The 26,857-nt window shown below is 36.0% G+C and overlaps 2 protein-coding genes across 6 annotated transcripts in view; one reads left to right on the top strand and one right to left on the bottom strand.

Moving 5' to 3' along the window:
* slc1a7b (solute carrier family 1 member 7b) overlaps positions 1-11,974 on the bottom strand; it is a 71,714-nt gene extending 59,740 nt beyond the window's left edge. Inside the window, exons 1-5 of one of the 5 annotated variants that reach the window (XM_079849976.1) lie at positions 11,732-11,974; positions 11,507-11,612; positions 11,226-11,422; positions 6,429-6,548; positions 2,700-2,936 (exon numbers count right to left, since the gene is read on the bottom strand). In XM_079849976.1, the coding sequence (XP_079706102.1) occupies positions 2,700-2,840 (141 nt within the window). In that variant the 5' untranslated portion in view covers positions 2,841-2,936; positions 6,429-6,548; positions 11,226-11,422; positions 11,507-11,612; positions 11,732-11,974. Of the gene's footprint in view, positions 1-2,699; positions 3,057-6,428; positions 6,549-11,225; positions 11,423-11,501; positions 11,613-11,731 lie in introns of those variants that run through there. The other 4 variants (XM_079849975.1, XM_079849977.1, XM_079849974.1 and 1 more) reach the window with 4 other exon arrangements.
* A 414-nt stretch (positions 11,975-12,388) lies between these two features.
* Positions 12,389-26,467, top strand: LOC307146145 (protein shisa-like-2A). The gene is made up of 3 exons (XM_079850003.1): positions 12,389-12,729; positions 19,435-19,571; positions 25,671-26,467. The coding sequence occupies exons 1-3, from the start codon at positions 12,548-12,550 to the stop codon at positions 25,853-25,855; spliced, it is 504 nt and encodes a 167-aa protein (XP_079706129.1). The 5' UTR covers positions 12,389-12,547; the 3' UTR covers positions 25,856-26,467.
* Positions 26,468-26,857: the final 390 nt, after the last annotated feature.

Below are 26,857 nucleotides of genomic sequence, written 5' to 3'. Positions count from 1 at the left end.
GTGCATGAGAGATACTTGTAGAAGCTATTCTCTTCCCATTCCTAAGGGTCTCCTCAAAGGACTGTGTGTGAGAGACAAAGAGATAATAGAGCGGTGTATGAAGTGAGGCAAATATGTGCTGCTGGACTGGAAATAGCCAGCAGCCAATTGGAACATATTTTGAGATTTTGGTGCAATGTGATTCTCCTGCGTCACAGATTGTGAGAACATGCATTGCATTAATTCACACTACCAGTCAAATGTTTGGAATAATTAACATTTTAATTAAGATTTTTAATGTTTTTGTAAGAACTCTTTTCTGCTCACCAAGGCTGCATTTATATAATTGAAAATACAGTAAAAAACTGTAATATTGGGAAATATTATTATAATTTAAAAGAACCGTTTTGTATTTGAAAGTATTTTAAAATGTAAATTTAGTACTGTGATGGCAAATATTCTGATTTGGTGCTCAATTAGTAATTGAAAGGCATGAATGCTATGCTCATTGGTTCCCGCCATACCGATTTCCATCAAATTGGTCTTGGAGACAAAGTAAAGCGAGGAACCTTTTGAGACTAGTTTTTTATTTGATTGTTTTGTTCAAAGTACAGTTAAATCATCCTTTTTTCACCTCAGAAATATATCAAGATTGCGTCCAATGATACATTTCTAAATCCACACTAAACAAACTGCAATATGTGCAAAACTCGGCCGCCAGGATATTGACTGGGTCCAGGATATGCGATCATATCACTTCAGTTTTGGAATTCTTACATTGGCTCCCAGTCAGATTCCGAGTTGATTTTAAAATTATGATGTTGACGTATAAAGCATTGCATGGCTTGGCTCCACATTATTTATCTGAATTGTTAAAGTCCTATACCCCAAATCATAGATTGCCATCTTCAAAATCCAACTTGTTGGCTGTTCCTCATACACGCTTAAGATCTATGAGTGACAGGGCTTTCACTGCCCTTTGGAATTCTCTGCCTTTTGAACGTCGGGAAGCTGAGAGCTATGACATTTTTAAAGGTTGACTTAAGACATATTTTTTTAAACTAGCATTTGTTTGTTGATGTTACTTTTATTTCTTGAGCTATTTATTGCTTATTTTGTGTATAGCGCTTTGAGAAGCTGATTTTAAAGACACTTTATAAAATAAAGTTTAATCAGGATTCTTTGATGAATAGAAAGTTCAAAAGAACGGCATTTATTTGGAATCGTTTGTAACATTATAAATGTCTTTACTGTCCCTTTAATGATGGGATTTAATGCTTCAATTTAATATAATTAATTCTTGTCAATTTAATGCATCCTTGCTGAATGAAAATATTAATTTCTTTCTTTTTTCTTTTCTTGGTTTCAACAAAAATATTGAGCAGCATAATGTTTTTAATATTGATAATAATCAGAAATGTTTCTTGAGCAGCAAATCATCATATTAGAATGATTTCTGAAGGATCATGTGACACTGAAGACTGGAGTAATGATGCTGAAAATTCAGCTTTGATCACAGGAATAAATTACATTTTACAATATATTAAAATAGAAAACAGCTATTTTAAAATGGTAATAATATTACCCAGTATTACTGTTTGCACTGTACTCTCTTAAAACCATTAAAAAAATTAATTATTCCAAACCAGTAGTGTACATGAATTAGATTGCCAAGTTCCTGTAGCTCAACTTATCAAGCTTAACACTAGCAACACCAAGATCATGGGTTACATTTTCAGTAAATGCATATACAAAACATCACTCTGGATAAAAGCATTTGCCAAATACATAAATGCATGTAACATTTTCTTTCTTTCTTTTATAGGTTCAAACTGGGTTTCTCTTGCAAAATAAGCCTTTTTTTTTTTAAAGAGCCCATTCCAATTTAGCAGAAAATGGCCGATAACATCACAGACCTGCTTTAAACGCTGAAAGGTTAAGCAGTATTTGCTTAATGTACAATTACTAAGAGCATTTGTATGATTGGACAGTAATCCCCGGCCGTCACAGCAAATGGCCTCTGGAGGTTTTATTTTTAGGCGTATTTGAGAATCATAACGGAGGTTTTAGTCAAAGCGGCCAACGTGAAATGGAGGGAAAAAATGCCACGTTTTGTTTGCTGTTCATTCAGTCACTGTAGGTTTAATCTAGTGAAGAACTATGACCTTCCTCAGTGTTTTATTTTATTTTCCATTACAAATATCTAAACATACTTAAATCAAGATAAATTTACTTGGGGAGCAAAATTACTTCAGATATGAAGTCTTACATTCTGAAAAATGTATAAAAATGAAGCAAATTTATTCTTAAGACAAAAATATATCTGCCAGTCAGATAAGTAAAAATAATCTTGCTTCCTTTTGAAGTTTATTTTTTCTGACACCTGTTAGCAGATTTTGCATCTTCTTGTTTTAAGCATAAACTAATTTTTTCAAGTAAATGTATCTTGATTTAATAATGTTTAGATATTTGTACTGTACAACAAGAAATACTTTTTTTATAAAAAATTTTTTTATACTTTTTTAATTAAATAACCATTAAAAAACCCTGATTTTAGCCTTCTACTGGAAAGTCATCTAAAAAAAAGGAAACCCACAGGTCATCTGGACCAAATGAGACCAAGTTTGTGACCATACTGACACTATAGACAGGGTTGGAAAGGGTTTTGTGGGAGGTTTTTGGGGAGAATTTTACAGTGCTTTGTTGACAGAATGACTAACCTGCTCCGAGAGGTTCTTGGAGCGCAGGAAGAAGCCGAGAAGACATCCGATAACCACGGCCAACACTGAGAGGATCAGCAGGCCGTTCTGCTTACAAACCCCTTTCACTCGCACCCACACTGCATCCAGTGCCACGGCCATCGTGTGTCCCACGTCCACAAAACACCAGCCACACTAGCAGATCTCCATATATCCACCACCCAGATCCAGATGGGAGAACGACCCGCGCAGATGCACCTTGGACAGAGCGTGAACGAGAAAGATAATTGCAGTTTTGCTCAGAACATGGGTAAAACTCTCATACTCTTTCTTTCTCGTCTCTCGTTCTTCCCTATGCAGCGATTGACTAAGAAGACCATCACACTTTTCAAGCCTCCACTATTTCCAGCCCATTCGGGACGGATCAGCTCCGCCCACCTTCCAGCTCAGCCAATAGGAAGCGAGCAACAGTTGGTGTTGTGCACAGTGCGGGCACCATCAATCCTATTAGCAAAAGCACGCTGTGTAAAGGGGTCTGTGGCCTGGATTACAAACACAAAGCATCAAATGAAGATGAAACTGGCTGGATCTATTTATAAATGACACTGAATGAAGAGAAACGGTCTCATTTATGGGCGTGTGGATGTTTACAGATGCATATCTTTGTGCATTCTTCAGGGGGGAATGGGAGTTTGAGGTTAAAGTGCAACAGTTTTTGAACTGATTCGTAATAACTTCACTTTTATTAGTAGCATAACCATTTAAAGAACTGAACATGCTATTTGTAACATTGGATATGTAGTTCCAATTCTACAGAAATGTGCATAGCATATTTAAGAAATAGATGTATGATATATGTATGAAATATTGAGTAAATAATCTTGGTAAAGGTCACTGTTAGACATGATGCATGTAAAAAATAACAAAACAATTTAAAAAAAAAAGAAATGGAAACGCCTTAGTTAAAGGGTCCAATTCTCACTATTAACTAGTTGCTTATTAGCATGCATATTACTAGGATATTGACTATATATTCTAAGCACATATTAATGCCTTATTCCTACATCCCTTAATCCTACCCAATACCCAAACTTAACAACTACCGTACTAACTCTTAATAGGCAATAACTATGAGTTTATTGAGGCAAAAGTTGTAGTTAATAGTTAACAGTGAGAATTGGACCCTAATCTAAAATGTGACCAAAGTTAGGATGCATTAAAGTAATCAAAAGTAACAGTAAATCCATTTATAATGTTACAAGATTTCTATTTCAAATAAATGCTTTTCTTTTTATTCTATTAATCAAAGAATCCTGAAAAAAGTGCATCTCGGTTTCTTGAGCATCAAATCATCATATTAGCATGATTTCTGAAGAATCATGTGACACTGAAGACTGGAGTAATGATGCTGAAAATTCAGCTTTGATCACAGGAATAAATTACATTTTACAATATATTCAAAAAAAAAAAAAGTTATTTTAAATTGTAATAATATTTCACAATATTACTATTTTTGCAATTCAGCATTAGTGAGCATAAAATCTTACCAACCCTAAGCTTTTTACCAGTACGTGAATAAAAGAAGCAGCAAAATGCCAAACTAAAATAATATATAGTATGAAAAGTGGTGTATGCAATCTGCACTGTCAGTGATTTTTTGCACAGGAGATCAGAAAATCACAGGAGCGTTAGATGACATAATCCCGGCACACCACACACATCTCCGCTCCTCATTCACAATTAATCCAGAGCACCGAAGGCTAAGCATTGCACTCCAGCTGTCTTATTCATCAATGGTTCTCGAAAGGGGCATAAGCGCTGGGTCAGTCGCTACACAGAACGAACAAATGAAGAGCTTTTAGTGGAAGAATGTGTTTGATAATGTGCCTTTCAGATTCTTCATTTAAACCCGCTGAACCCCTGTGAGTGACGACTCGTATATGAACTAGCCTCTCAATACTCATGATGATGGTACTAATGTGACAGCTAAAGGTTCATTTGAGACCAAAATAAACTTAAATTAAACCGATGTGGTGAACCTGCCAGAGCATCTTCGAAAGTGTTAATGATTCATTGCTAGAAATAAATTGTACATACTGTACATTCTGCTTCAAGTCAGACATAATTTGACTTACTCATTTTTTTCCTCTTTGCCTTAAAAAGGAACTGAATGCATTAATTGTAGCATTTTCATAATAAAGGTTTAGTTCACGCAAAAATTTAAATTCTGTCAGTAATTACTCACCCTCATGTTGTTCCAAACCCGTAAGACTTTCGTTCTTCTTCGAAACACAAATGGAAGCTCTTTTTACTAAAATCTGAGAGATTTCTGTACCTCCGTTGACAGCTACCACACTGACGTTTCAAAAAGTTCATGAAGATTTCGTAAAACTAATCCAACTCAAACATCGGTTATGGTAAACGGAAGCTTGTTCACTTGCGAGAACCAATGAGGTTCATTCTCGTGTTACGCAGCATGTTTGAGCTTCAGCAAGAACCAGTGAAGTTTGTTCTCACGAGTCGAGCAGGTTCAGTTAAGCTTCTGTTTATGTACGCTGATCAATGTTTATATGTGAATAAAAGTCTAAATTAAAATCTGTTCATCATATAATGATGCATCAACCAGCAGCCATATCGCCCTGGACACTATACTGTAACAAGCACCGTCCTTTGGAGGAGACATTAAACTGAGGTCATGACTCTCTGTGGTTATTAAAAATCAAACAAAGTCTTTCGATAAAAAAAAAAAAAAAAAAAAAGAGTAGGGTTTAACTCTGGCATCCTGGCCAAATCTACCCATTGGCCTCCTATCATCCCGATATACTCATTGGTCTCCTCTCCACCAATATATTATAAAGTGATCGAGTCTTTTCAGAAAAATTTGGACTAAACCACTCAATTCATATGGGTTCGTTTTACAATCTCTTTATGAACTTTTTGAAGCGTCAAATGGCGCTTTTCCACTGCATGGTTCGGCTCACTTAAATAGTACCACCTCGGTTGAGGTTCAGAGCGAGCCGTATCGATACTAAAATGTGACGTGTAAACACCGCAGATCACTTATTGGTCAGAGAGAATCGTCACTACCAGCATCATTGGATTCGCGACACGAGACACCAAACCGAACAAACTTCTTCATCTTGCAGTGAAAAACATCCACATGCCGAGAATCAAGAACACCATTCCATCGATATGCTCCATTTCTCCTGTGTTATGGATTTGTTTGTGTCGCATTTACGATTAAGTCACAGCAGTACAGCGGTGCAACTATACACCGTACAACTATACAACAGGCGGTGCAACTATAACGATCAGTCTATAATCCCACCCACTTTGAAGCGGTACTAAACTGCAATAGAAAAGCAAACCGAGCCAAGCCGAGATGCACCATTCAATGGAAAAGCGCCAAAAGTTGTAGTTGCGTAGGTGTAGATGGAGGGACAGAAATCGCTCGGATTTCATCAAAAAGATCTTAATTTGTGTTACGAAGAAGAACGAAAGTCTTTCATGTTTGGAACGACATGAGGGTGAGTAATTAATGACAGAATTTTCCTTTTTGGGTAAATTATCCCTTTAAGGAAATGTTTATATATATATATATATATATATATATATATATATATATATATATATATATATATATATATATTATATTGTTACTTTATATGGCTCAATGCTTAAAAAATGCATTTTCAGTTGTTTATTAACAGGAACTTTATTCAATTCAAAACTCTGTCATTATTTACTCACCCTCATTTCAAACCTGTATGACTTTCTTTCATCGGTCGAACACAAAAGGGAGTGTTTGGCAGGATATTCACATTCCTCTTTCCATTCAATGAAAACAGCCATGCTCCACAATATGACATTCTGAAAATTCAAAAAGCTTTTTGGGTTATTGTGTAGTCAATATGATTAGCTTTAAACAAATGGTATGATATTATTAGCTTTATACAAAAGTCTAATCAAGTTCCTCCTTTGTTCTGATCCATAACAAAGGACAGAAAGAGGCAGAAATGTCAAATTAGGTAAATGCTTTGACTGTGTTAACAAATAACAGTGCTACACACGTATTTAATTAATTTCAGCTCTAATGAATTCTAAAACAAAAACTAAAACAAAAACAAAAAAACACGATTTTAACGTGACAAAATTGCTAAATATTGTGTTGATAAAACAGCAAGTCAAACTCCATCACTATTCTGAATCGTCTGCATTTTTTTCTCAAAAAGTTTCCCAGCATTATGTATTCAGTACAAACAAACTGTTGTCTGAAATCTGCATAATGTGGAAGAGGCTGATGTTCTCGTTTGACGTAAGGCACAGAGGGAGAGATTTTTAGGTCATTGAGACAACTCCGACATGAGACTTGTGCGTCATACATTTCAGTCAGGACAGCCGTCAGCGGATGTTTACCAGTAGAGTAATCCGACTCAGTTTGGCCGTCCCACATGCACACACTGAGAGATAGACCTCTCTTTACCTCTACGTGTACCATCCCATGACACCATTACGGACACAACCTCTTTAATGGCATCTGGGTTTTAGGGCACTCATTGCAAGTGTTATTTTGCAATCAGAAAAACATGCAAACAATGCCAGTGTAAAAGGTTGCATGTTTGCACATTTGTACAATTGTATGTTTGGTTTGTCTCGTCATCCCTCACGTCACATGTTTGCCCAGACTCCATGCTCAGTAATCCCACTCTTTTGCCAATATTTCTGCTCAATCTGGTTTCATCAGGTCAGGATTAGCAGAGATTAGTCAAATGCCCAGCCGCTGCCGTGCACATTCACTCATTCATTAATAATATTAATGTCTCTGTCATCAGAAGGCAGCACATGACATTTCTCTTGCTGTCTTTTTCAAAAAACCCAACCCTATATTAAACTTTGGTGTTACACTTGTGCACCTGCCATGAATGACATGTCTGCTTGTTGAGTGAAGGTGTTGTTTTGTACACTTACATTGAAAGATGGACTCATGTCATATCTAGAGGCTAGAATTGACTTGCAATTGGGCAGTTTCCAGCCTTTTTCCGGAAAACAAATGCCTGGAACACTCTGGCAATTAACTTTTTTTTGTCCATAATTTTAAAATTGTGTTGATGACTTGTGTCCAGCTTTTAGTAAATAATATCCATGACAGCAGAACTATCATCTGTCATTCTAGCAGAGAATTTTGAATGATGGACAATGACTCAGAATGAACTGAGTATGCGAGGAGGTTGTTGATCATCAAAGCTAATACTCCAGCTAAGAGGCTTAGTGTGGCCAGAGTGGCGAGTAGGAAACCAATTCTCAAAATTACCTAATTTTTCTCTGGTTCATTTTAACACTATGATAATAACATGTCTAAGGACAATAGAGAGTGACAGGAAACATGTGATTGTTACATTTCTTTGAATTGCAAAAATCTCCCTTCCAATTCAACATCCTATGGGCGTGGCCAATTCAATGCATTTAGAAATTTGCCCAACCTTGTTGAGCACTACAGCTCAATCGATCAGGAATATATGTATTAACCACTAAGTTTTCTTGTTTTCTTCAGGGAGACTCTTTTTAAGTCATCTGAAAACTGCTTCAACAGTCATCAGGAAAAAAATGGCACTGATGTCAATAACAAGGTAGTTTCATCATACACAATCGACAATCCTACCACTTACCTATTGGACATTCACATAGTATAAGCATATAAAAGATTTCATAAGTTTGAGACTACTTATAGTCCAGGCGATATGTGAAAATGATGTTCACTTTTTCATAAAAGCATGAAACTTGGTACACTTGTACAGTTCGCAGCCATGAACATTTTCAGAAATCGATCCATCGCAAAAACGCCTCGTGGCGGCCATTTTGCTTTCCGCCAAAACCAAATTATGTATTTTGTATTATATCTCCTGAACCAAACATGATAACAGAAAATGTGATGTCTACCCCTATGTTTTGATTACATTTGCTTGTCAAACCTCGGAGTTCAACGCGGGATGTGCAAAACGCTTGCTCTTGAAATATGAGTTAGTTTGAATCATGTTTGGTTCAGGAGATATGATAAAAAAAAAAAAAAAAACTTTTTGGATAGTTTATTTTTAAGAGTGTAGGGGAGCGTGGGGCACAGCCTAACGCAGGGTTAAATGTAACACGGACCTTTTACATAGTTAGTCAGGGCCAAGCAGGTTGTGTTTCCGCTCTTTTGTAAGTATGATTTTTTTTCACATTTGCTTATGCATTAATCACTAAAAAGCCTGTTTTTCATGCAATAAACCCTTTAAAATGTGATTTTGAGCTCGTTGTTATTATTACTGTTATTATTAATAATACTAATTTTGCATGCAGCTGCCACAAATAAATAATTCAATAGCAATTACAACATTTGATGATTTTATTTATTTATTTATTGCAAAATTGTGCAGCCCTTTCATATATCTCTATCCATGACATTAATTGATCCATAATAGATGGATGATTGGATGAGGGATGGATGTATGGATATCTATACAGATGTACAGTACAAACAATATCAAACTATACAGATAAAATAGTTCTGAATTATGTGTGTTACAACGAACCCCTCTGAGTGTTACAATTAACCCCGCACATGGGGTAAGTTGTAACATTTGCACTTCTGTCACTTTCAGTGCAACTGTACAAAAATGGTAGGTCCTAGAAGAAAACTTTAAGTGTTCATTTATAGCAGAGATGTATATGTTGCTTTCTGTGTAAAAAAAGATTAATCTAACTTAATGATTTTTTTAATAATTGAGCCAAAACCAAAATGTGTTAGGTTGTACCCCGCTCTCCCCTACCTTGAATTTTCCAAACGGCATGTGTGGTTCAACATTCCTAGCAACTAATATATATTAGGATTAGGTTTAGGAAACAGATAAAAAAGACTTGACTACAGTCATTGCATTAACAGTTTTTAAAGGTCATTTAAAGGTCCAACAGTGAGATCTTTGGAGGGTTGGAGAGCACAGGGCTAAAAAATAATGGTAATTTGGATGTTCAGCATGGCTGCCAATATTGTGCCTTCAAAATGTCCTTTCAAACACAATGAATGGGGCAGAAAGCTGAAATGTTTTTCCCTTTCTCCTGCTGAGTCTATCAAACACAGTTCTTCAGATGAGATAAAAATGCACTTTCTATTTTTGAGGCAAGGCAAGAGCTTGTACAGGCATGAATTGGTACAAACAGAGGTTGACCACCAGGTCAAATCATCAACTTCAATCACTCCACTTATTGGCTCTTCGCTGTTGTTTTGTCTTCCCCTCTTTCTCTACCAAACTTTTAATTATTTTCTCTTGCTTTTTGCTTAGCTTACTTCTCCTAGACTTTGTGTGCCTTCGCTGACCCACATATATGCCTTTTCTTACTCCACATTCTTCAGATCAGATACAACCAACTCATTAGATGGAGTACAACCAATAGAGCTCAGGCAGGTCCATGGGTAAAATATCTAGTCAGCCAGCATGCATTAATGACATAAACCAGCATGTTATATTTCAGATAGATGTCTGCTTGCTGGCACATGCAGAGAAGACCCCAAGTGGTCCTCAAGCGCCTGCTTGTTTGGTCTCTGACTAGATAAGTGCCCTTTTCTAAGTCATAAGTGCATTTTTAGTTTATTTTAAATTGAAATTTGGCCCATGGCATCAATTCTCAATTAAGTATGTGCCTACATCCCTTGTCATGGCCACTTGTTTGTCACTGCTTTCAAATTAAACAGAGCCAGCCTAACCGGCAATAGACCTATAGGGCTAATTATACATTAATTATACATTATACATTAATTATGTTTATTGTATACATTAAACTCAACAACAAAAAAGCGAGTCTGGCGTAAAATAGCGTCGTGCGGAGTCGAAAATGCCACCAAAATTAATAAAAATGGTTGCAAAATTCAAGATATGAATTTTCCCTGCATGAGATTTTGTTTTTTTTATGTTTATATATCATGTGATATAATTGAGCAATATCACACAAGCAAAAGTGCTGTTTTCCCCAATATCAGCACTATTGCAATGTAATTTAAATATTTTCATTTTAATACAAAAGTTCAGTAAACAATAAATAAGTTATCAATTTAACATTTTAAACACACTAATGTCAATTTGGACTTTTTGCTCTATTTCACAAACGGAAATAGTTCTGAAGAAAGCAAAACTCTGCATCACAGAGTGGTGTTTCGTTCATGAATGAAGCAGCTGGTTTGAACAAATCAGTGAATGAATGATTCTTTGACTGACTAATTAAGACTTGCCGCCACCTACTGGCGGTTTCAGTTTCAAATAAAAGTATTTCATATCATTTTTTTTTTTACATTATTCCTGCAAATGTAATTGCAGTGCCATGTATCTAAATATCCATAATAAATAGTCATTTCTGTCAGTAATGCACAACATTACTTTTGCTAATTTACCAATTCCAGCATTCGGCCTATGCCAACAACAGACATATTTATGTAAATAAATAATATGAAAGTAATTTAAAGTTGTTTTATAGTGTTTTCTATAGTGATTATGAGAGGGTTGCCCTTTTTTTCCTCACCTGAGCACCTGCTATGTTTGCTTGCATCGCTGATAATGGGTATTATTGCTGACTTGAACCTGGGCTCATTTGCCTCTGGACCGAAGTGTTGAAGCTGAACTCCGAGGCATGTTGTGTTACTGTGGCAACACTGCATCAGCTTCAGCAATCTGGATGATTTAAAGCTGGTCTTATTCATAGGCAGAGCACACATATTTCTGTTGAGGAAAACAGAGCAGCATTAATATTCCTTGATATACAAACACAAAAAAAAAAAAAAAAAAAAAAAAAACATACTCCACCATTTCAGCACAAAATCCTTTGTCTTCATTCACAAACCACCCGGAATCCAACTTATCCAGGTGGTACTTGCGCTGGTAAGTGAGGCTGTGAGTATTTAAAGGTGCACTATGGGTTAAGATAACAAAATATATAAGAAAATTAATTTATTGAGCAATAAGAAAACTGAATTATTGAAAACTGCACTAAAACTACTGACATGTAGGATACGAAATGTGAAAACTCACATGCGTTTCTTCTTTGAAAAGTTCTCAACGCTTCAATGGTAGAGCGCCACCAAACATCCAAACAATTTGAAAATGTTCTTCTCTTTATCAAGATATAATTAAATGTGGTTCTGCGAGCATGCAGCATATCATGAGGAAATTAATTGTGTAATATTATGAGAGAAAAGTGTGGTGTGTACGGAAACTTCAAGGACGTTCATTCTTGTGCTGATGAGTTTCTCTAGAGCAGCTCAAACTGTGTCTTTGTTGGAAAATATTTAGATCAGAATTATACTATAAAATATGTTCATATGTAAATATGTCATAATAATAACATAAAAACATGTTCTTAATCTATTTTTATCTATCTGCCTATCTATCAATCTATCTATCTACCTATAATTTACATCTATATTTACATCTATTTATATCTATAGATCAATCTATCTATCTATATCTAGTGTGTAGTCATTACAACATAACTTAAGATTTAACGGATACGAGAATATGATAGAAAGTGAGAGTGGATAGAAGAGAGAGACAAGGTGATTGATTGAGTGTGTGTGTGTGAGAGAGATAGAGAGGGAGAGAGAGAGAGAAAGAAAGAAAAAGATAGATAGAGAGAGAGAGAGAGAGAGAGAGAGAGAGAGAGAGAGAGAGAGAGAGAGAGCGCTCAGCATCTCACGTTCTGATGTTCGCGCGTCTTTGACTGTCGTCACATCACTGTTTATAATCTGACTGAAGTAACTCCCAGACGACTAATGAAAATCCAGAGGATGTGATAAGAGTGTTCAGGCTTTAACAAGTGGCCGGTTGAGGGTTCGAGTCGCAGGCAGCATGAACGCGGATTGCGCGGGATATTACAACGCGGAGAACGTGTTTGTCAGCGGCTTCACGTGCCCCAAACCCGACAGCGACGCGCGCGCGATATTCTGCTGCGGGTTCAATGACGTCAAATACTGCTGCGACGATCCCAACAGCTTTTTCCCATATGAATATGGATACATGTGGTGGCTTAGGTAAGACAATATTTTGTGAAACTACTAATTGTTATGGATGCCTAATTTTAAATTATGTAGCCATATGGTTGGCTAACTTGACAATGACAAGTTTGTAGTCACCACTATCATAAAAAAGTAAACGAGAGAAATGACAAAGTTTGATGGAGTAACTGTGATATTATGTGAAATTATGGTTATTATCGTACATTTGTCTAAAACAACACTCTCTGATTCTGTCTTTACCAAAACAACAACTTAATGGGAATTTTCACTCAAAATGTAGGCTATTAATTGTCCAAAATTGAAATTTACTCATGATGACCTTCAGAACCTTTCATTATTTTGTTGAACACATGCTTTTCCATTCTACAAAAGTGGTTATACTGTTAGCTAAAAAAAAAAAAAAAAAAAAAAAAAAAAGACAAATGAATGTATAGTACAAAAATATATATATATACTTTTATAATATCTCCAATAACTTGTAAATCTCATTTGTATGTTTCACCATCATCCACAGCATGCCATGCCTGTTTCCCAAGTGTCAAACGGCTATTTCAGACAAGATTTTCACATTTTTTTCCAAAATTGACTGAATAATGAGTGTTGTTCTGTTCATTGTAAATGGCTATCATGGCTTCAGAAGCCAAGGAATATAGTACATGATTCATGTTGACATTAAAGTGATTTCTTGTGTTTTTGTTTAGATATCGATATTCTGCTAAACATCTTTTGTGTTACACAAAAGGAAGATAATTGTACATGTTGAAAGACAGTATTCTTTATTTTTTGAGTGAATTTACGCTTTAAATCAAACAGTATCAAGGACAAACTAGTTTATTGTTATATCTCTCCAATATTGAATGTGCTGTTTTCAGGAGCCATGATGCAGACAAAACAGATTTTCAAAAGACAAACATTGTTTTAAATGCAAAAGTTTCTAAATGAACACTGAGCAGCAAAACAGATGAAAGTTTAACTGAGAAACATACTAAGACTTGTTTTCATTGGATGCATCTTGAATATACAGTGAGGAAAATAAGTATTTGAACACCCTGCTATTTTGCAAGTTCTCCCACTTGGAAATCATGGAGGGGTCTGAAATTGTCATCGTAGGTGCATGTCCACTGTGAGAGACATAATCTAAAAAAAAAAATCCAGAAATCACAATATATGATTTTTTAACTATTTATGATACAGCTGCAAATAAGTATTTGAACACCTGAGAAAATCAATGTTAATATTTGGTACAGTAGCCTTTGTTTGCAATTACAGAGGTCAAACGTTTCCTGTAGTTTTTCACCAGGTTTGCACACACTGCAGGAGGGATTTTGGCCCACTCCTCCACACAGATCTTCTCTAGATCAGTCAGGTTTCTGGGCTGTCGCTAAGAAACACGGAGTTTGAGCTCCCTCCAAAGATTCTCTATTGGGTTTAGGTCTGGAGACTGGCTAGGCCACACCAGAACCTTGATATGCTTCTTACAGAGCCACTCCTTGGTTATCCTGGCTGTGTGCTTCGGGTCATTGTCATGTTGGCAGACCCAGCCTCGACCCATCTTCAATGCTCTAACTGAGGGAAGGAGGTTGTTCCCCAAAATCTCGCAATACATGGCCCCGGTCATCCTCTTCTTAATACAGTGCAGTCGCCCTGTCCCATGTGCAGAAAAACACCCCCAAAGCATAATGCTACCACCCCCATGCTTCACAGTAGGGATGGTGTTCTTGGGATGGTACTCATCATTCTTCTTCCTCCAAACACGTTTAGTGGAATTATGACCAAAAAGTTCTATTTTGGTCTCATCTGACCACATGACTTTCTCCCATGACTCCTCTGGATCATCCAAATGGTCATTGGCAAACTTAAGACGGGCCTTGACATGTGCTGGTTTAAGCAGGGGAACCTTCTGTGCCATGCATGATTTCAAACCATGACATCTTAGTGTATTACCAACAGTAACCTTGGAAACGGTGGTCCCAGCTCTTTTCAGGTCATTGACCAGCTCCTCCCGTGTAGTTCTGGGCTGATTTCTCACCTTTCTTAGGATCATTGAGACCCCACGAGGTGAGATCTTGCATGGAGCCCCAGTCCGAGGGAGATTGACAGTCATGTTTAGCTTCTTCCATTTCTAATGATTGTTCCAACAGTGGATCTTTTTTCACCAAGCTGCTTGGCAATTTCCCCGTAGCCCTTTCCAGCCTTGTGGAGGTGTACAATTTTGTCTCTAGTGTCTTTGGACAGCTCTTTGATCTTGGCCATGTTAGTAGTTGGATTCTTACTGATTGTATGGAGTGGACAGGTGTCTTTATGCAGCTAACGACCTCAAACAGGTGCATCTAATTTAGGATAATAAATGGAGTGGAGGTGGACATTTTAAAGGCAGACTAACAGGTCTTTGAGGGTCAGAATTCTAGCTGATAGACAGGTGTTCAAATACTTATTTGCAGCTGTATCATACAAATAAATAGTTAAAAAATCATATATTGTGATTTCTGGATTTTTTTTTTTTTAGATTATGTCTCTCACAGTGGACATGCACCTACGATGACAATTTCAGACCCCTCCATTATTTCCAAGTGGGAGAACTTGCAAAATAGCAGGGTGTTCAAATACTCTTTTTCCTCACTGTAAGAGTGCTTGTCATTTTTTCCAAATAATTTGTATTCTGCTTCTCAGGAAAATGTATTTTGATTTAAGGATGTTTACATAATTTTTCAACTGGAAAACAAGACAAAGATAGCCTACTCATTAACATGATTTTCAGGCAATCTGTTAACATAATTGTACATTAACATTTTTGTTAATCAATGTTTAATGGGTCCATTGATTGATCAGAAGAAGGGTTGAAGAAATTAAATCGTTTCTAGGAGCTGCAACCAAAAATCAAAGACAAACTCTCTAAAAAAACAATTAAATGTAGACATGTTTACAAAAGAAAAAAGAAATGGCAAGTGATCTAATCACACTCTCAAGTCTTAATTAAGTCTTGATTTGAAGAACACTTTCTGCACAGTCACTTAATAAGGACCTTACAAGACTTGAAGTGAGAACAGACACTGTCATGGAAAATGCTATATTTATGGTATTAATACCTGAGCTTTGATTGACCGATTAAGCTGTAGCCTAATTAAATGACTAATGAATTAATGCAAATTGTTGCACTTTTCGATGCCATCATATGTAATTAGAATAAAACACCACCAATTCAAGATGCAAGAACTGTATCACTTGTGTAGCCTACATTGTTCATAGATCCATTATTATGTAAATTGTTGCAATAACTTAAAAGCTGCAATCAAGAATGGTGAAAATGTATGCATGTTTCTTGAATCTTCTCATTAATTTGATGATAAGTACAACCTTTGCATTAATCTTCAATATTCATGACTGAAGTTTAGTTAAATGCTTACTTGGGAATTCATGCAAATCTGGTTCTATACAGTAGGACAGGAGGCTGAACACATTCCATCAAGTGTTAATTAGAACTATTGTAGTTTTACTGGATGCTCACGGAGGAAAGTTTCTTTTTGCTCAAAGGTTGCTTTTTGATAGCTCTCGAGAGTTAATGGAGTAATCATTTATGTTTCAAGTGTAAATTTAATCTCTGGTGTGTCTCTCAAAGTTCCTTGATAGAAATGAAAGTACACTGAAAAAAACAATAAGTAAAATTTACTTAATTTTTCTTTGGCAAGTTTTTTGCACGCATATTTTTAAAGTAAATTTCACATATGGAATTAAGTAAACTCTACTTAAGTGAAAGTAACAAAGAAAATAAGTCATTTTAACTGTAATTAGGTTGAGTAATATCTATTTAGTTGACGTTTCCTTTGCTATATATTTCATTCAAACAATATAACATTGAATTAAACCACACTGTTGAAGTATATGCTTTACTTAGAAACATCATAGTAATTAATACAATATATATTGTGTGAGACACCATATCCACATATGAGAAGTTATGCCAGTGGCATAACTTTGTTTTAAAAAGTGGGTGGGACAGGTGGGGTGGGGGTTGCTAATACAATGCTAAATCAGATATTATGTACAACAACATTACGATTGTCCAGCAATCAATTTAAATAGTAGACTACATGGGGTTTAATTTGTTGTTTAATGAGATGCCATGTGAACGCAGAGACCTGAATACTTAGTAGACAATACACAATGACGATAACATTTGATGGATCGTTTTTGTGTTTGAATGTGTCATTTTGAGTAGAAAATGAACTCCAAATGTCACAAAAGATGGCAAGTTACTAATCCTAACATCAAAAGCACTGATAAAACAGTGTAAATAGAGCTGGAAAACAGTGAAAAAATCAACCTCATTGATTATTCAAGGCCCAGTGCATGATGGGAACACCAGTATCAGAAAAGTTGAGTAGGCTATACTTAATTTTATAACGTTGATATTTACGCTTTCATTTCTACACGCTTGAATTGATTACTAATATAGAGTTTACTTAGTTTTTTTTTTTTATTCTTGCCTGAACTAACTTCTTCATGTAAATTACATTGTTTTTTTCTGTAGTATTTACTTGACCAGAAAATCATTTTTATTAGTGTAGAGAAAAATGGGACAATTCTTGACGTACAGTAAGAGAATAGAACTATAAATTAATCTGAATAGCAGATCATTTCTTCTTGGTGGAATTCGATGAGAAATGTTGAAGTTCATGCTGAGATATCTGATTGCAGATCTGAGAATGGTTTTGACATTATTGAGATTTCTTCTGAAACTCAAGAGGAGATGTGCCAGATAAGTGTTTTTTTTTTTGCAGGAAAATATCTGAGAAGCAAATGTATCCATTTGCTCTCTATTTAACTTCACTGCTGTCTAGAAGAAACATCAGCGATAGTATAAAGAATGTCTTGGTTACTGATTTAACCCTCGTTCCCTGAAGGAGGGAACGAAGACGTTACGTCCCTCCTTCCACAACCCTGAACCACCTCCTAACGGCTGGGATTCCGGTCTCGGCTCGCAGAAAAACCTGAAAGAGAGAGTTGCTAGCTGGCTTATATACCCGTTTGTCGGGTAGGAATGGCTCGGCATGCAAATCTCACTGGGTAATATCCATTGGCTCATTTTGTTACCCCTCGAAGGTGATTGGGCTCCCAAGTGAGACCCCAATACGCCAGTATTGACGTAACATTGATTGTGACTGACTGAATAGAAACTCTCATTTGTGATCATTGTTTCCCACAGGATCCCATAGCTTTACAGTTAGAAATGTCCATATCATCCTGGGCTTTCAAAAGCATCGTAAACCTATGTAGAGAGGCCATTGTTACCAATGGTTTCTACAATTCATTTATAGGCTCATAATGCATTTGGGAAACACATTCCTGGTCAATACATCTAAACAAACAGCTTGTAAACAGCTAAATGAAAACATCAAGTACCCCCCCACCCCCAGCACCCCATGCATTTTCTTTTTGCAAAACATCAGCCTAATTTTTTTTTTCTTCTTTTGATTGTGTGGTGAAACATGGCCTGGACATGTTCTTGAAGGATGTAGGTGATACAAATCCAAATGTTCCACTTTCTGTCAGTCAGGGTCAATTAAAAGCTTCCCTAGTGCCTACTGTAATGTACTTTGGCTGCTATAATCTTCAGGTTATTAGGTCAAGCCGTCTTGGATCACTCTCACAAGGAACTCAGTTATGACTGTTCACATGTCACCATGACATGACATTTTACAGCATGACATTTCAGAGAAGTCTGTGGACAAGCAGTAATAATGGTGACTCACACACAGGGGTTGTTCATGCTGACCCCTTGGAGCTTTATAGAGTTTTAAAAGAGTGTGATAAGAATCTTGAGATCTGTTCCATAACCTACAATCTTAAAAATAAAGGTTCCAAAAAAGAACCTTTCAGCGAACAGTTCTAAAAGAACCATTTTTTACTTAGATACTATACTAAAATTGCATAGATTCTTCAACCATAGATGCCAATAAAGATCCTTTATTTTATATATGCACCTGCCTTCAATGAGGTGGGCTCTATTGATTTGGTCACCTGGCAACCACCCAACAATGACAAGTTTTCCATGTTTTCCCGAATGTAGCGATGCACTGCTAGTTTGACCTTTTACTGGTAAAGTAGGCTAAATGACCCACTGTGGCTCTTTAAGTGCAGTTTCTCCACAGGTGATGCTCTGCTGCTTTTAGTGTCTCTGCAACCTCTTCCACGCTAAACAATTAATGCGAAACAATCCATTAACATTAACTGATTTATGTAAGAACTCATTTGCTCTTTTCAAAGCTGGTTATAATTTGTTCTCAGGCATGCAGATGTGCGTCGGCACGCTTTAATAATCTAAAACAAGTCATTATCCTTTCATCATGGTCTTGTGGGGGAGAAGGATATTTGAAAGGAGTTGTTTGAAAGTGGAAAAACATCTAACCAAGTAATGGAATAATTGAAAGTGATATTTTTTTTATTTTTTTGGTGGAAAAACATTTGTGGTTTTGCTATATATCTCTGCTCTCCCGCATTGTTGGCCTACATAACTTAAACCTATTTCTGACTAGTGACTAATAATATTGCATCTCTCTCATGATTTCATGTTACCTCACTCAATCCTTAATTCTGTTTCTCTTTTATATTGATGGCATCAAACATGGCACAGTGCATCCATGTGCTATTGTGCACAGTATTTGATGTCATCATGGTCTACATGTAAACAACTGAATCTCTCTCTCTTTCTCTGTCCTTCAGTTTGGGAGCTCTGGTTGGTTTGTCTATAGCTGCTGTGGTGCTGCTAGCCTTCATCATCACTCTTTGTGTGCTTTGCTACCTGTTCATCGCCACTAAACCCCGAGGGTTGGACAATGGACTGCCTCTAAGAGCGCCAGGTATGAATACAGCAACAATTTCTACTTATGAAAACATCTTGAGAGGAAAGTCCTTGAGATTCAAGAGAGGAGCTAAGGACTCATTCATAGTATATTTTTACACAAACTTGTTTTGAGTTTGGGTTTATGTGGTTGATGTGAAAAATAAATTATATTTACGACTGGTAAGCCTCCTATTAACTTAGATTGGTTCTGTCATACTACAGTAGTCAGCATTTGAAGTGGATCAAAACCTTTCTGAACAATACCCGTTCTTGTCTTAGGACAACTTTGATGAACTTTTCTGATCCACTTCAAATGTTGACTACTGTATTATTTATTTGTTCAGTGTATAAATAGAAAATATTTATACACATTGATTGTGAATGAATCGATTACATGCAGGTGCATAAATTAATCAACACAGTCATGAAAAAAATACTCTCAAGCAGACAAACAATCTTTTACTCATCCATTTGATGGCATCTGTCACATTTACTTTAAGTAAATGGATGAATATGTAAAGGGGTAATGTGCATTATCCTTCTTTTTGTACATCTACTTGGGAAATAAATAAACAAACTATTAAAGTCCCCCTGTGGTGAAAATCAAGCTTTTAATGTTGTTTATATGTCTATGTGGTGTTTTTAATGTGCTTTAAGACAAATTCATAAGTCTTCAGCATTGCTGAGTATTTTCTCCTTAAAACCGCAGTGAACTAAAGACAGTCTCAAAAACACAGTTTGAAATCGCTGGTGTTTCTGACGTCACAAACTACCTTGTAACCAATCAGATCAACATGTGATCGTCAACAAGGGGATCTCTGAACTGGTGTGAGTGAGTGGAGGCGGGGCTCATTAGTAGAGTTACATTCAAGCTATTTTAAGGCATGGAGAATTTTTTTTCAAGGAAAATATCAAAGATGAGTTTTAAGGGACTATACAGGAGGACTTTAAGGAGGAAATTATTTTGTAATGTGAGATTTAAAAGAGTGTGGAGTGATTCCAGGGAGAACAGTCATAATACAAAACTATATGACCCCAGAATGCTACGATTGACCAATCAGAATCAGTAATTCTAGAGATCTGTTTAATAAGTTCAACTTTTGCCTGATGTTTGCATTTATAGAGCATTTTGTGGCAAAAAGTGACAGTTCTGCTGTAGCAGTTTGGAAACTTGTTTCTGTCACAGAATTAAAAAATAATAATAATTGCGTTTATATCTCGAAATACTGACTTTTTTCTCAGAATTGTGGGATGTAAACTCGCAGTTGTGAGTTATAAAATCATAAATGCAACCATGCGTCTGTGTTTAGCTTGAAAGGCCGTCTTCGACGACGGTATTCTATAAAAATGAAGACATCTAAAGGCACAAAAAGACAATTTCTCACCCGTTTTTCTCCATTTGTAACCCTTTTGCCACCATAGTGCATTGAGGTAACCGTGACGTCTATTCCCAAATGGTCTTTTGATTATAATCTGTAAACTATTTTTAGACAGTTTTTAGGCTCTTTCGCATCTGCTTTGATTGCATGATCTGAAGACATCCCCCCCCCCCCCCCACCCTTAGCTATTTCCACATCACATTTTTGCGTCATCAGTTTTAGTAACACCATGAGTTCTAGCAGTAGCTAGGTAACAACTCAAGAGAAGTTGCCAAAAATGGAAAACGAGGTCCCTTTCTTCCTCTTGTTTGGTTGCACTTCCAAAAGTATAAAACGCACTGAACTGCACTTGCATGTTTCTGTCTTGGATGCGCTGCGAAAGGAATTGAGTTAATCATTGAATACAGTTTCTATAGAGACAAGGGGTGATGATTATGCATCTCTCATCATCGATAGTGCTTCATTTGTGCAAAATTAGGATGGATTGTTTTAAGTCTTTATTGCAAAGGCCACCATTTTCAAACGTTAGACTCAAATGTGGTTCTTTTGTTGATCTTTTTTTATGTTTTTACAAGGCTTGAGCAGCTTAACAAACATACTGAAGCTTATCTGGCGACACTTTCAGCAATAACAGTTCAAAAGCTTGTTTTGTGTGAGAAAAGGTTTCATACTGTATATCTCACACCTGTCGGCTCAGGAAGGAAACGAATCAAAGAAAAGCTATAGATTTTCAAGGCTCGAGAGCTCATGTAGGATGTGCTGCATCTTGAACTCTCTGTCAGTGTCAGGTGAATAGATGACTTGCTGTAAGTCCTAAGAGCTGCAGAACCAAGTGATACTCATGCAATCACATTAAATATTGACAAAGCTAGTATTTGCATAATCAAGTAGCTTTCTCAAGTATAACATTGAAGTGGTTGAAAAGGACTGCTGGAGGGGGTTTTCAGGCAAGACACTAACAACCCTTTTCTCTGACAGCATGAGACTTGCAGTTTATTTGCAATGCATTTCTGCCTTGGTTGCATCAGCAGAAAATGATGTGGATTTTTTGCTATAAGAAATCTAGTGCCTCGCACACATGAAACTCAAACTTCACAAATATAGCTACATACAGTAGTGGACAGAAGTGATGTCCAGCCTAAGAAAATTGACAATATTTATTCAAATATTATTAAAAAAGTGTTTTTGTAAGCAGATTGTGTAGTTGTTCTTGGAGTCGATTGTTTTATTTGTGATGACGCAATGAAACATGCCAAATTGTGCGGGCATTTTGGCCAGGCTGCCATACAAAGAAATTACGAACAGAAATGCAAAAACAAGAGGGAACCAATTAAAAAAAAAAAAAAAAAAAAAAAAAATTAAAATAAAACACAATGTGCACACACACACACACACACACACACACACACACACACACACACACACATACATACATACATATATATATTTGCAATAGCATACACCGATGCTATACTTGTCCAGGTCATATTTCACCCCAAAAATAAATATTGTTTTTTGCATAAAAATGTATGCGTTGTGATTTATATTCATGACAATTAAAGGGATGGTTCGGAGTAAAATCAACCTAGGCTCCTTTGCACCATGACCTCGAGCCAAACACTTTTCTCCCTTGGTTGAACATGATTAAAGTTAGAGCTTATTTAGAGATACCAGCCGAATGGCTTAGTGCAGGCGCTAATGGATCCTATGACGTATCTCGTACATTACCCCACTAATAATGCCCAGAATGGACCAAACTTCTACAGTAGTACAAACAGGTTCTGTACTCATAAAACGAGGCATTGGAAAGTTTGTAAGTACATCAGGAGTTTATTTAAATAACACTTGCCTGATGGCCAATGCTACCGCTAACCCGCACGTCAACGTCACTTCAGTGATTTGGGAAAAGCACGTAAAAGTCCTGGCAGAAAGCGATGCATAAGGATGTAGTGTAACGACGCCCAGTTCCAGGAATGCACTAATATTTTGTTAGTAGTACCACTTTGCAAGAATTATTAGTTAACACTAAGTTGTCAACACTTTGGAAAAAAAATTATAAAAAATGCTGGATATACTGGCTTTCTGTCAGGACTTTTACGTGCTCAAGTATAACCATTCTGGGCATTCAAGCCCTTCGGCTGATATCTCTAAATAAGCTCTAACTTTTTAATAATGTTCAACCAAGGGAGAAAAGGCTTCTGGGGGGGTGTTTGGCTCGAGGTCATGGTACAAAGGACCCTAGGTTGATTTTACTCCGAACCATCCCTTTAAGAACATTAACCCAAATTAGCATCCAGTTTGAGTTAATGAAATTCCATCCAGTTTCAATCCAACTGCAGGACCTACGGCTGTGAAGTATCATTTTACGGTAACACTTCATCATAACTTTTATTAAGAACGTAATGCAGGTCTAAACAATATCCACTAGAAGGCTTAATGAGCAGGAGGGTTGAGATCTTCAGAGAAGAGAGGTTTAATGAGACAATCTGAACACATTCAGCTCCATGTGTAGAGTGGTAATGTTCTCTAAAGACCTGAAGGGTTATAATTACTCCTGTTAACTCATTATGAGAACACATGTTTCTCTACTTGCTAAAATTAAGTGTCTATTCATAATAACTACACAAATTATGAGAGCTAAAAATGAAGAGAGTCCAATAATACAACACGACAACGTTGTGAAGCAGGGTCATGATACACTGGCATTAAAAAGTTTGGGGTAGTAAAGATTTAAAAAAAGTTAATTAATACTTTTATTTAACTAAGGCACATTAAATCAATCAAAAAATACAGTAAATACATTTATGAAATTAACAAATATTATTAATATATATATATATATAGAGAGAGAGATAGAGAGAGAGAGAGAGAGAGAGAGAGAGAGAGAGAGAGAGAGAGAGAGAGAGAGAATAGCCTATAAAAAAAATCCTGGAAAAACTTTTTTTTTGTAAAACAATCACAGTTTCCACAAAAATATTGAGCAGCACAACTGTGTTCAACATTAAGAATAAGAATAATAAGAAAAGACTGGAGTAATAATGCTGAAAATTCTGCTTTGCATCACAGGAATAAATTACATTTTACAATATATTACAATAGAAAATGGTTGTTTTACATTTTAGTAGGCTAATATTTTTTTTACAATATTACTGTTTTTAGTGTATTTTTATTAAATAAATGCAGCATTTGGGGAGACTGAGAGACTACTTTCAAAAGCCTTAAAAACCTTAATGTTTTCAAGCTTGTGTAAGTGTAGGTGCACAATTAATCATGTTTTCCCCCAAAATTAGCTGTAATGGTATGGCTACCATGGTTACTGTAATGTTACAAATAATTATGTCTTAAAACGTTAAATACATCATTGTAGTATTTCTTGCATTTAATTGTATTACTTAAAATCAATTATATACTGAAAAACAAGATTCAAATGATAATCATTATCTGCAATAATGAGATTTTATAAAGTTAAAAATAAACACCTGGAGGCATTACAGTAATGAAAATGTGCTTAAATGTAATGAAAATAATGCAAAGCATCTAAATGATGCATGAAATGCCAAACACCACTAATGCCAAATAGGACAGCCTGGAGGTAGTGTTAAACTTCACTACCAAAAATTGGACCCCATTGAAGTCCACTAAATGGAGAAAAATCCTGGAATGTTTTCTTCAAACCTTAATTTATTTTTAACTGAAGAAAGAAAGACATAAACATCTTGGATGATGTGGGGGTGAGTAAAACTGAGTGAACTAATCATTTAATTGATGTAAAGTATTAATTCAATAATTAAGACTCTGCAATATAATGCAATATTAATATTTAACAAATACGCAGTATATATATAAAAAAAAAATTGTTTCTGTCCTTTATTCATTAATACATTTATTAATTCTTACCCCAGCAAAACATTAATAGGGAAATGTGTGGCTGGATGGACTTGCATCCTTTGGGTTTGCTATAGCCCCAGGCTTGTAATAACATGAAAGACTAGTTTTATTTATGCATGTTCTTGTATGGAGGCATTATTGTCAATGCAAGCAGTGTATTACATTGGATATTCTTACCAATGAGGTCCTATGACAGTATTTCAGCGTATGAATACTGAAAGGCAATTTCACCCTCTACAAAATGTATTAACTTCTCCTAAACCCACGAGAGCTGTGCATAGACATCCTCAAAGCTCTTGCAAATGCATCATAATGCTCAGATAAATATTAATATTTTAAATAAATAGTAGTCCAAGGCACTCAAACCAGAGAAATATCCCATAGAAATCTACTAAAAACGGCAAAAAGCATATTATACATTACGAAAACTTGAATTTAAAATGAAAATTTAAAAATATAAACATGTAAAGTATTAATACATTCTATAATATTATATAAATAATACTAAATATTCCTCAGAGATAGTAAGTTGATTTTAAGTACAATCAACTTGGATGTTTAAGTTATTTCAACTTATTTTACATTAAACTGACTTAACGGACTAAAAATTAGTTGAATCTTATATAACTGTTTTTTTTTTTTTTTAAGTTGACAATTGCTTAACTTAAATTCAAATTAAAGCAATGTAAAAACATGGTGTCATAACTTATTGATCATACAATTTTTTACAGTGATTTTGAATGTGTCCTTGTGGACGGGCGTCACTGTTGATTTTGCTCATACTTGCCTGCGGGTTTAGCTCAGTTAAGCACGACTCACGTTTTCTCCTCACGTGTTGTGTTTCTCAGGATCTGGGGCCAGTCCTCAGGAGGGTCCGAGTCAAGCCAGCGCACCGTCGGGACCACAAGGTTTCCGCAAGCATTTCCTAAGAGGCAAACTAGACTGTGACAACCAGCCGCCTGACCCGGACCGGCTGTTCCAGCGCTGCTTCATGGCTACGGTCACCACCATCAATGTAGAGGGACCTTCATAAAGCCCTGGAGCTGAACAACATCACCCAGGAGTCCTTTCAGCGGCTTTAGCCAATCATCATCATGCGACCGATGGAACATTTTCAACGGTTTTGGTTTGAGGTTTTGGATGCTGTAGCACAAACTGAATGAAATCAATGACAAATTGCCTCAATCCTCTTAGTAAAAAATGTACTATCATTTAATTTGCCCTCAAACCGTATGCTTTTCATCTGCTCAGAAGAAACTAATTAAACCATTAACATTCATCAAGACTTCAGTATCAGTATTTAGAACGGTAATAGCTGCTTTAAAGAGATGATAATGCTTTTGGTGAAGCAGTTTTAGTGTTGAAGCTGAACCAAAGACGGAATTGAACTCAAAGAGTTTGTTGTTCCCGAATCCTGAGAATCACAATAAACCATCTATCTCTCAAACAGGGTTTTCCTCCTCGGCCTCCGTCCTAATGGTGTCTTTAAAACAGCTTTAAGTGCCGTTTGAACAATCTAGGGTTCATAATTCATATCCTGCAAGAGTCAGTCATTTGCCTGTTTGAGACACACTATGTGCATTCAAAGACACTTTTCAGAAAGATGAAGCTTTCAAAACCAGCAAGTTAGTGCTGTCAAATCGACTAATCGTGATTAATGAATTCGAACATAAAAGTTTGTGTTTATATAATACATGTTAGGGTTGGGTTTTTTGTATATATATATATAGCCTACATATATGTGTGTGTGTGTGTGTGTGTGTGTGTGTGTGTGTGTGTATATATATATATATATATATATATATATATATATATATATATAAGCACAAACTTTTATTTTAGAATCAATTAATTGAGATTAATCCATTTGACAACACTACAGCAAGTACAAATCTTACTTAATCTCATTAAATATCAAATACAATGTTATCTAACATAAAATTAACTTGGGCTGAAAGTAGCTAGTATTAAACACTCCCTAAAATGGTGAATTTGGCCTGTCCCACATGCATTGTCTTGACCTTTTCAATTGTAG

Source organism: Squalius cephalus (assembly GCF_949319135.1).
Source record: "Squalius cephalus genome assembly, chromosome: 18".
In the NCBI taxonomy this organism is placed as follows: domain Eukaryota; kingdom Metazoa; phylum Chordata; class Actinopteri; order Cypriniformes; family Leuciscidae; genus Squalius; species Squalius cephalus.
This window is presented reverse-complemented; position numbering and strand designations above follow the sequence as displayed.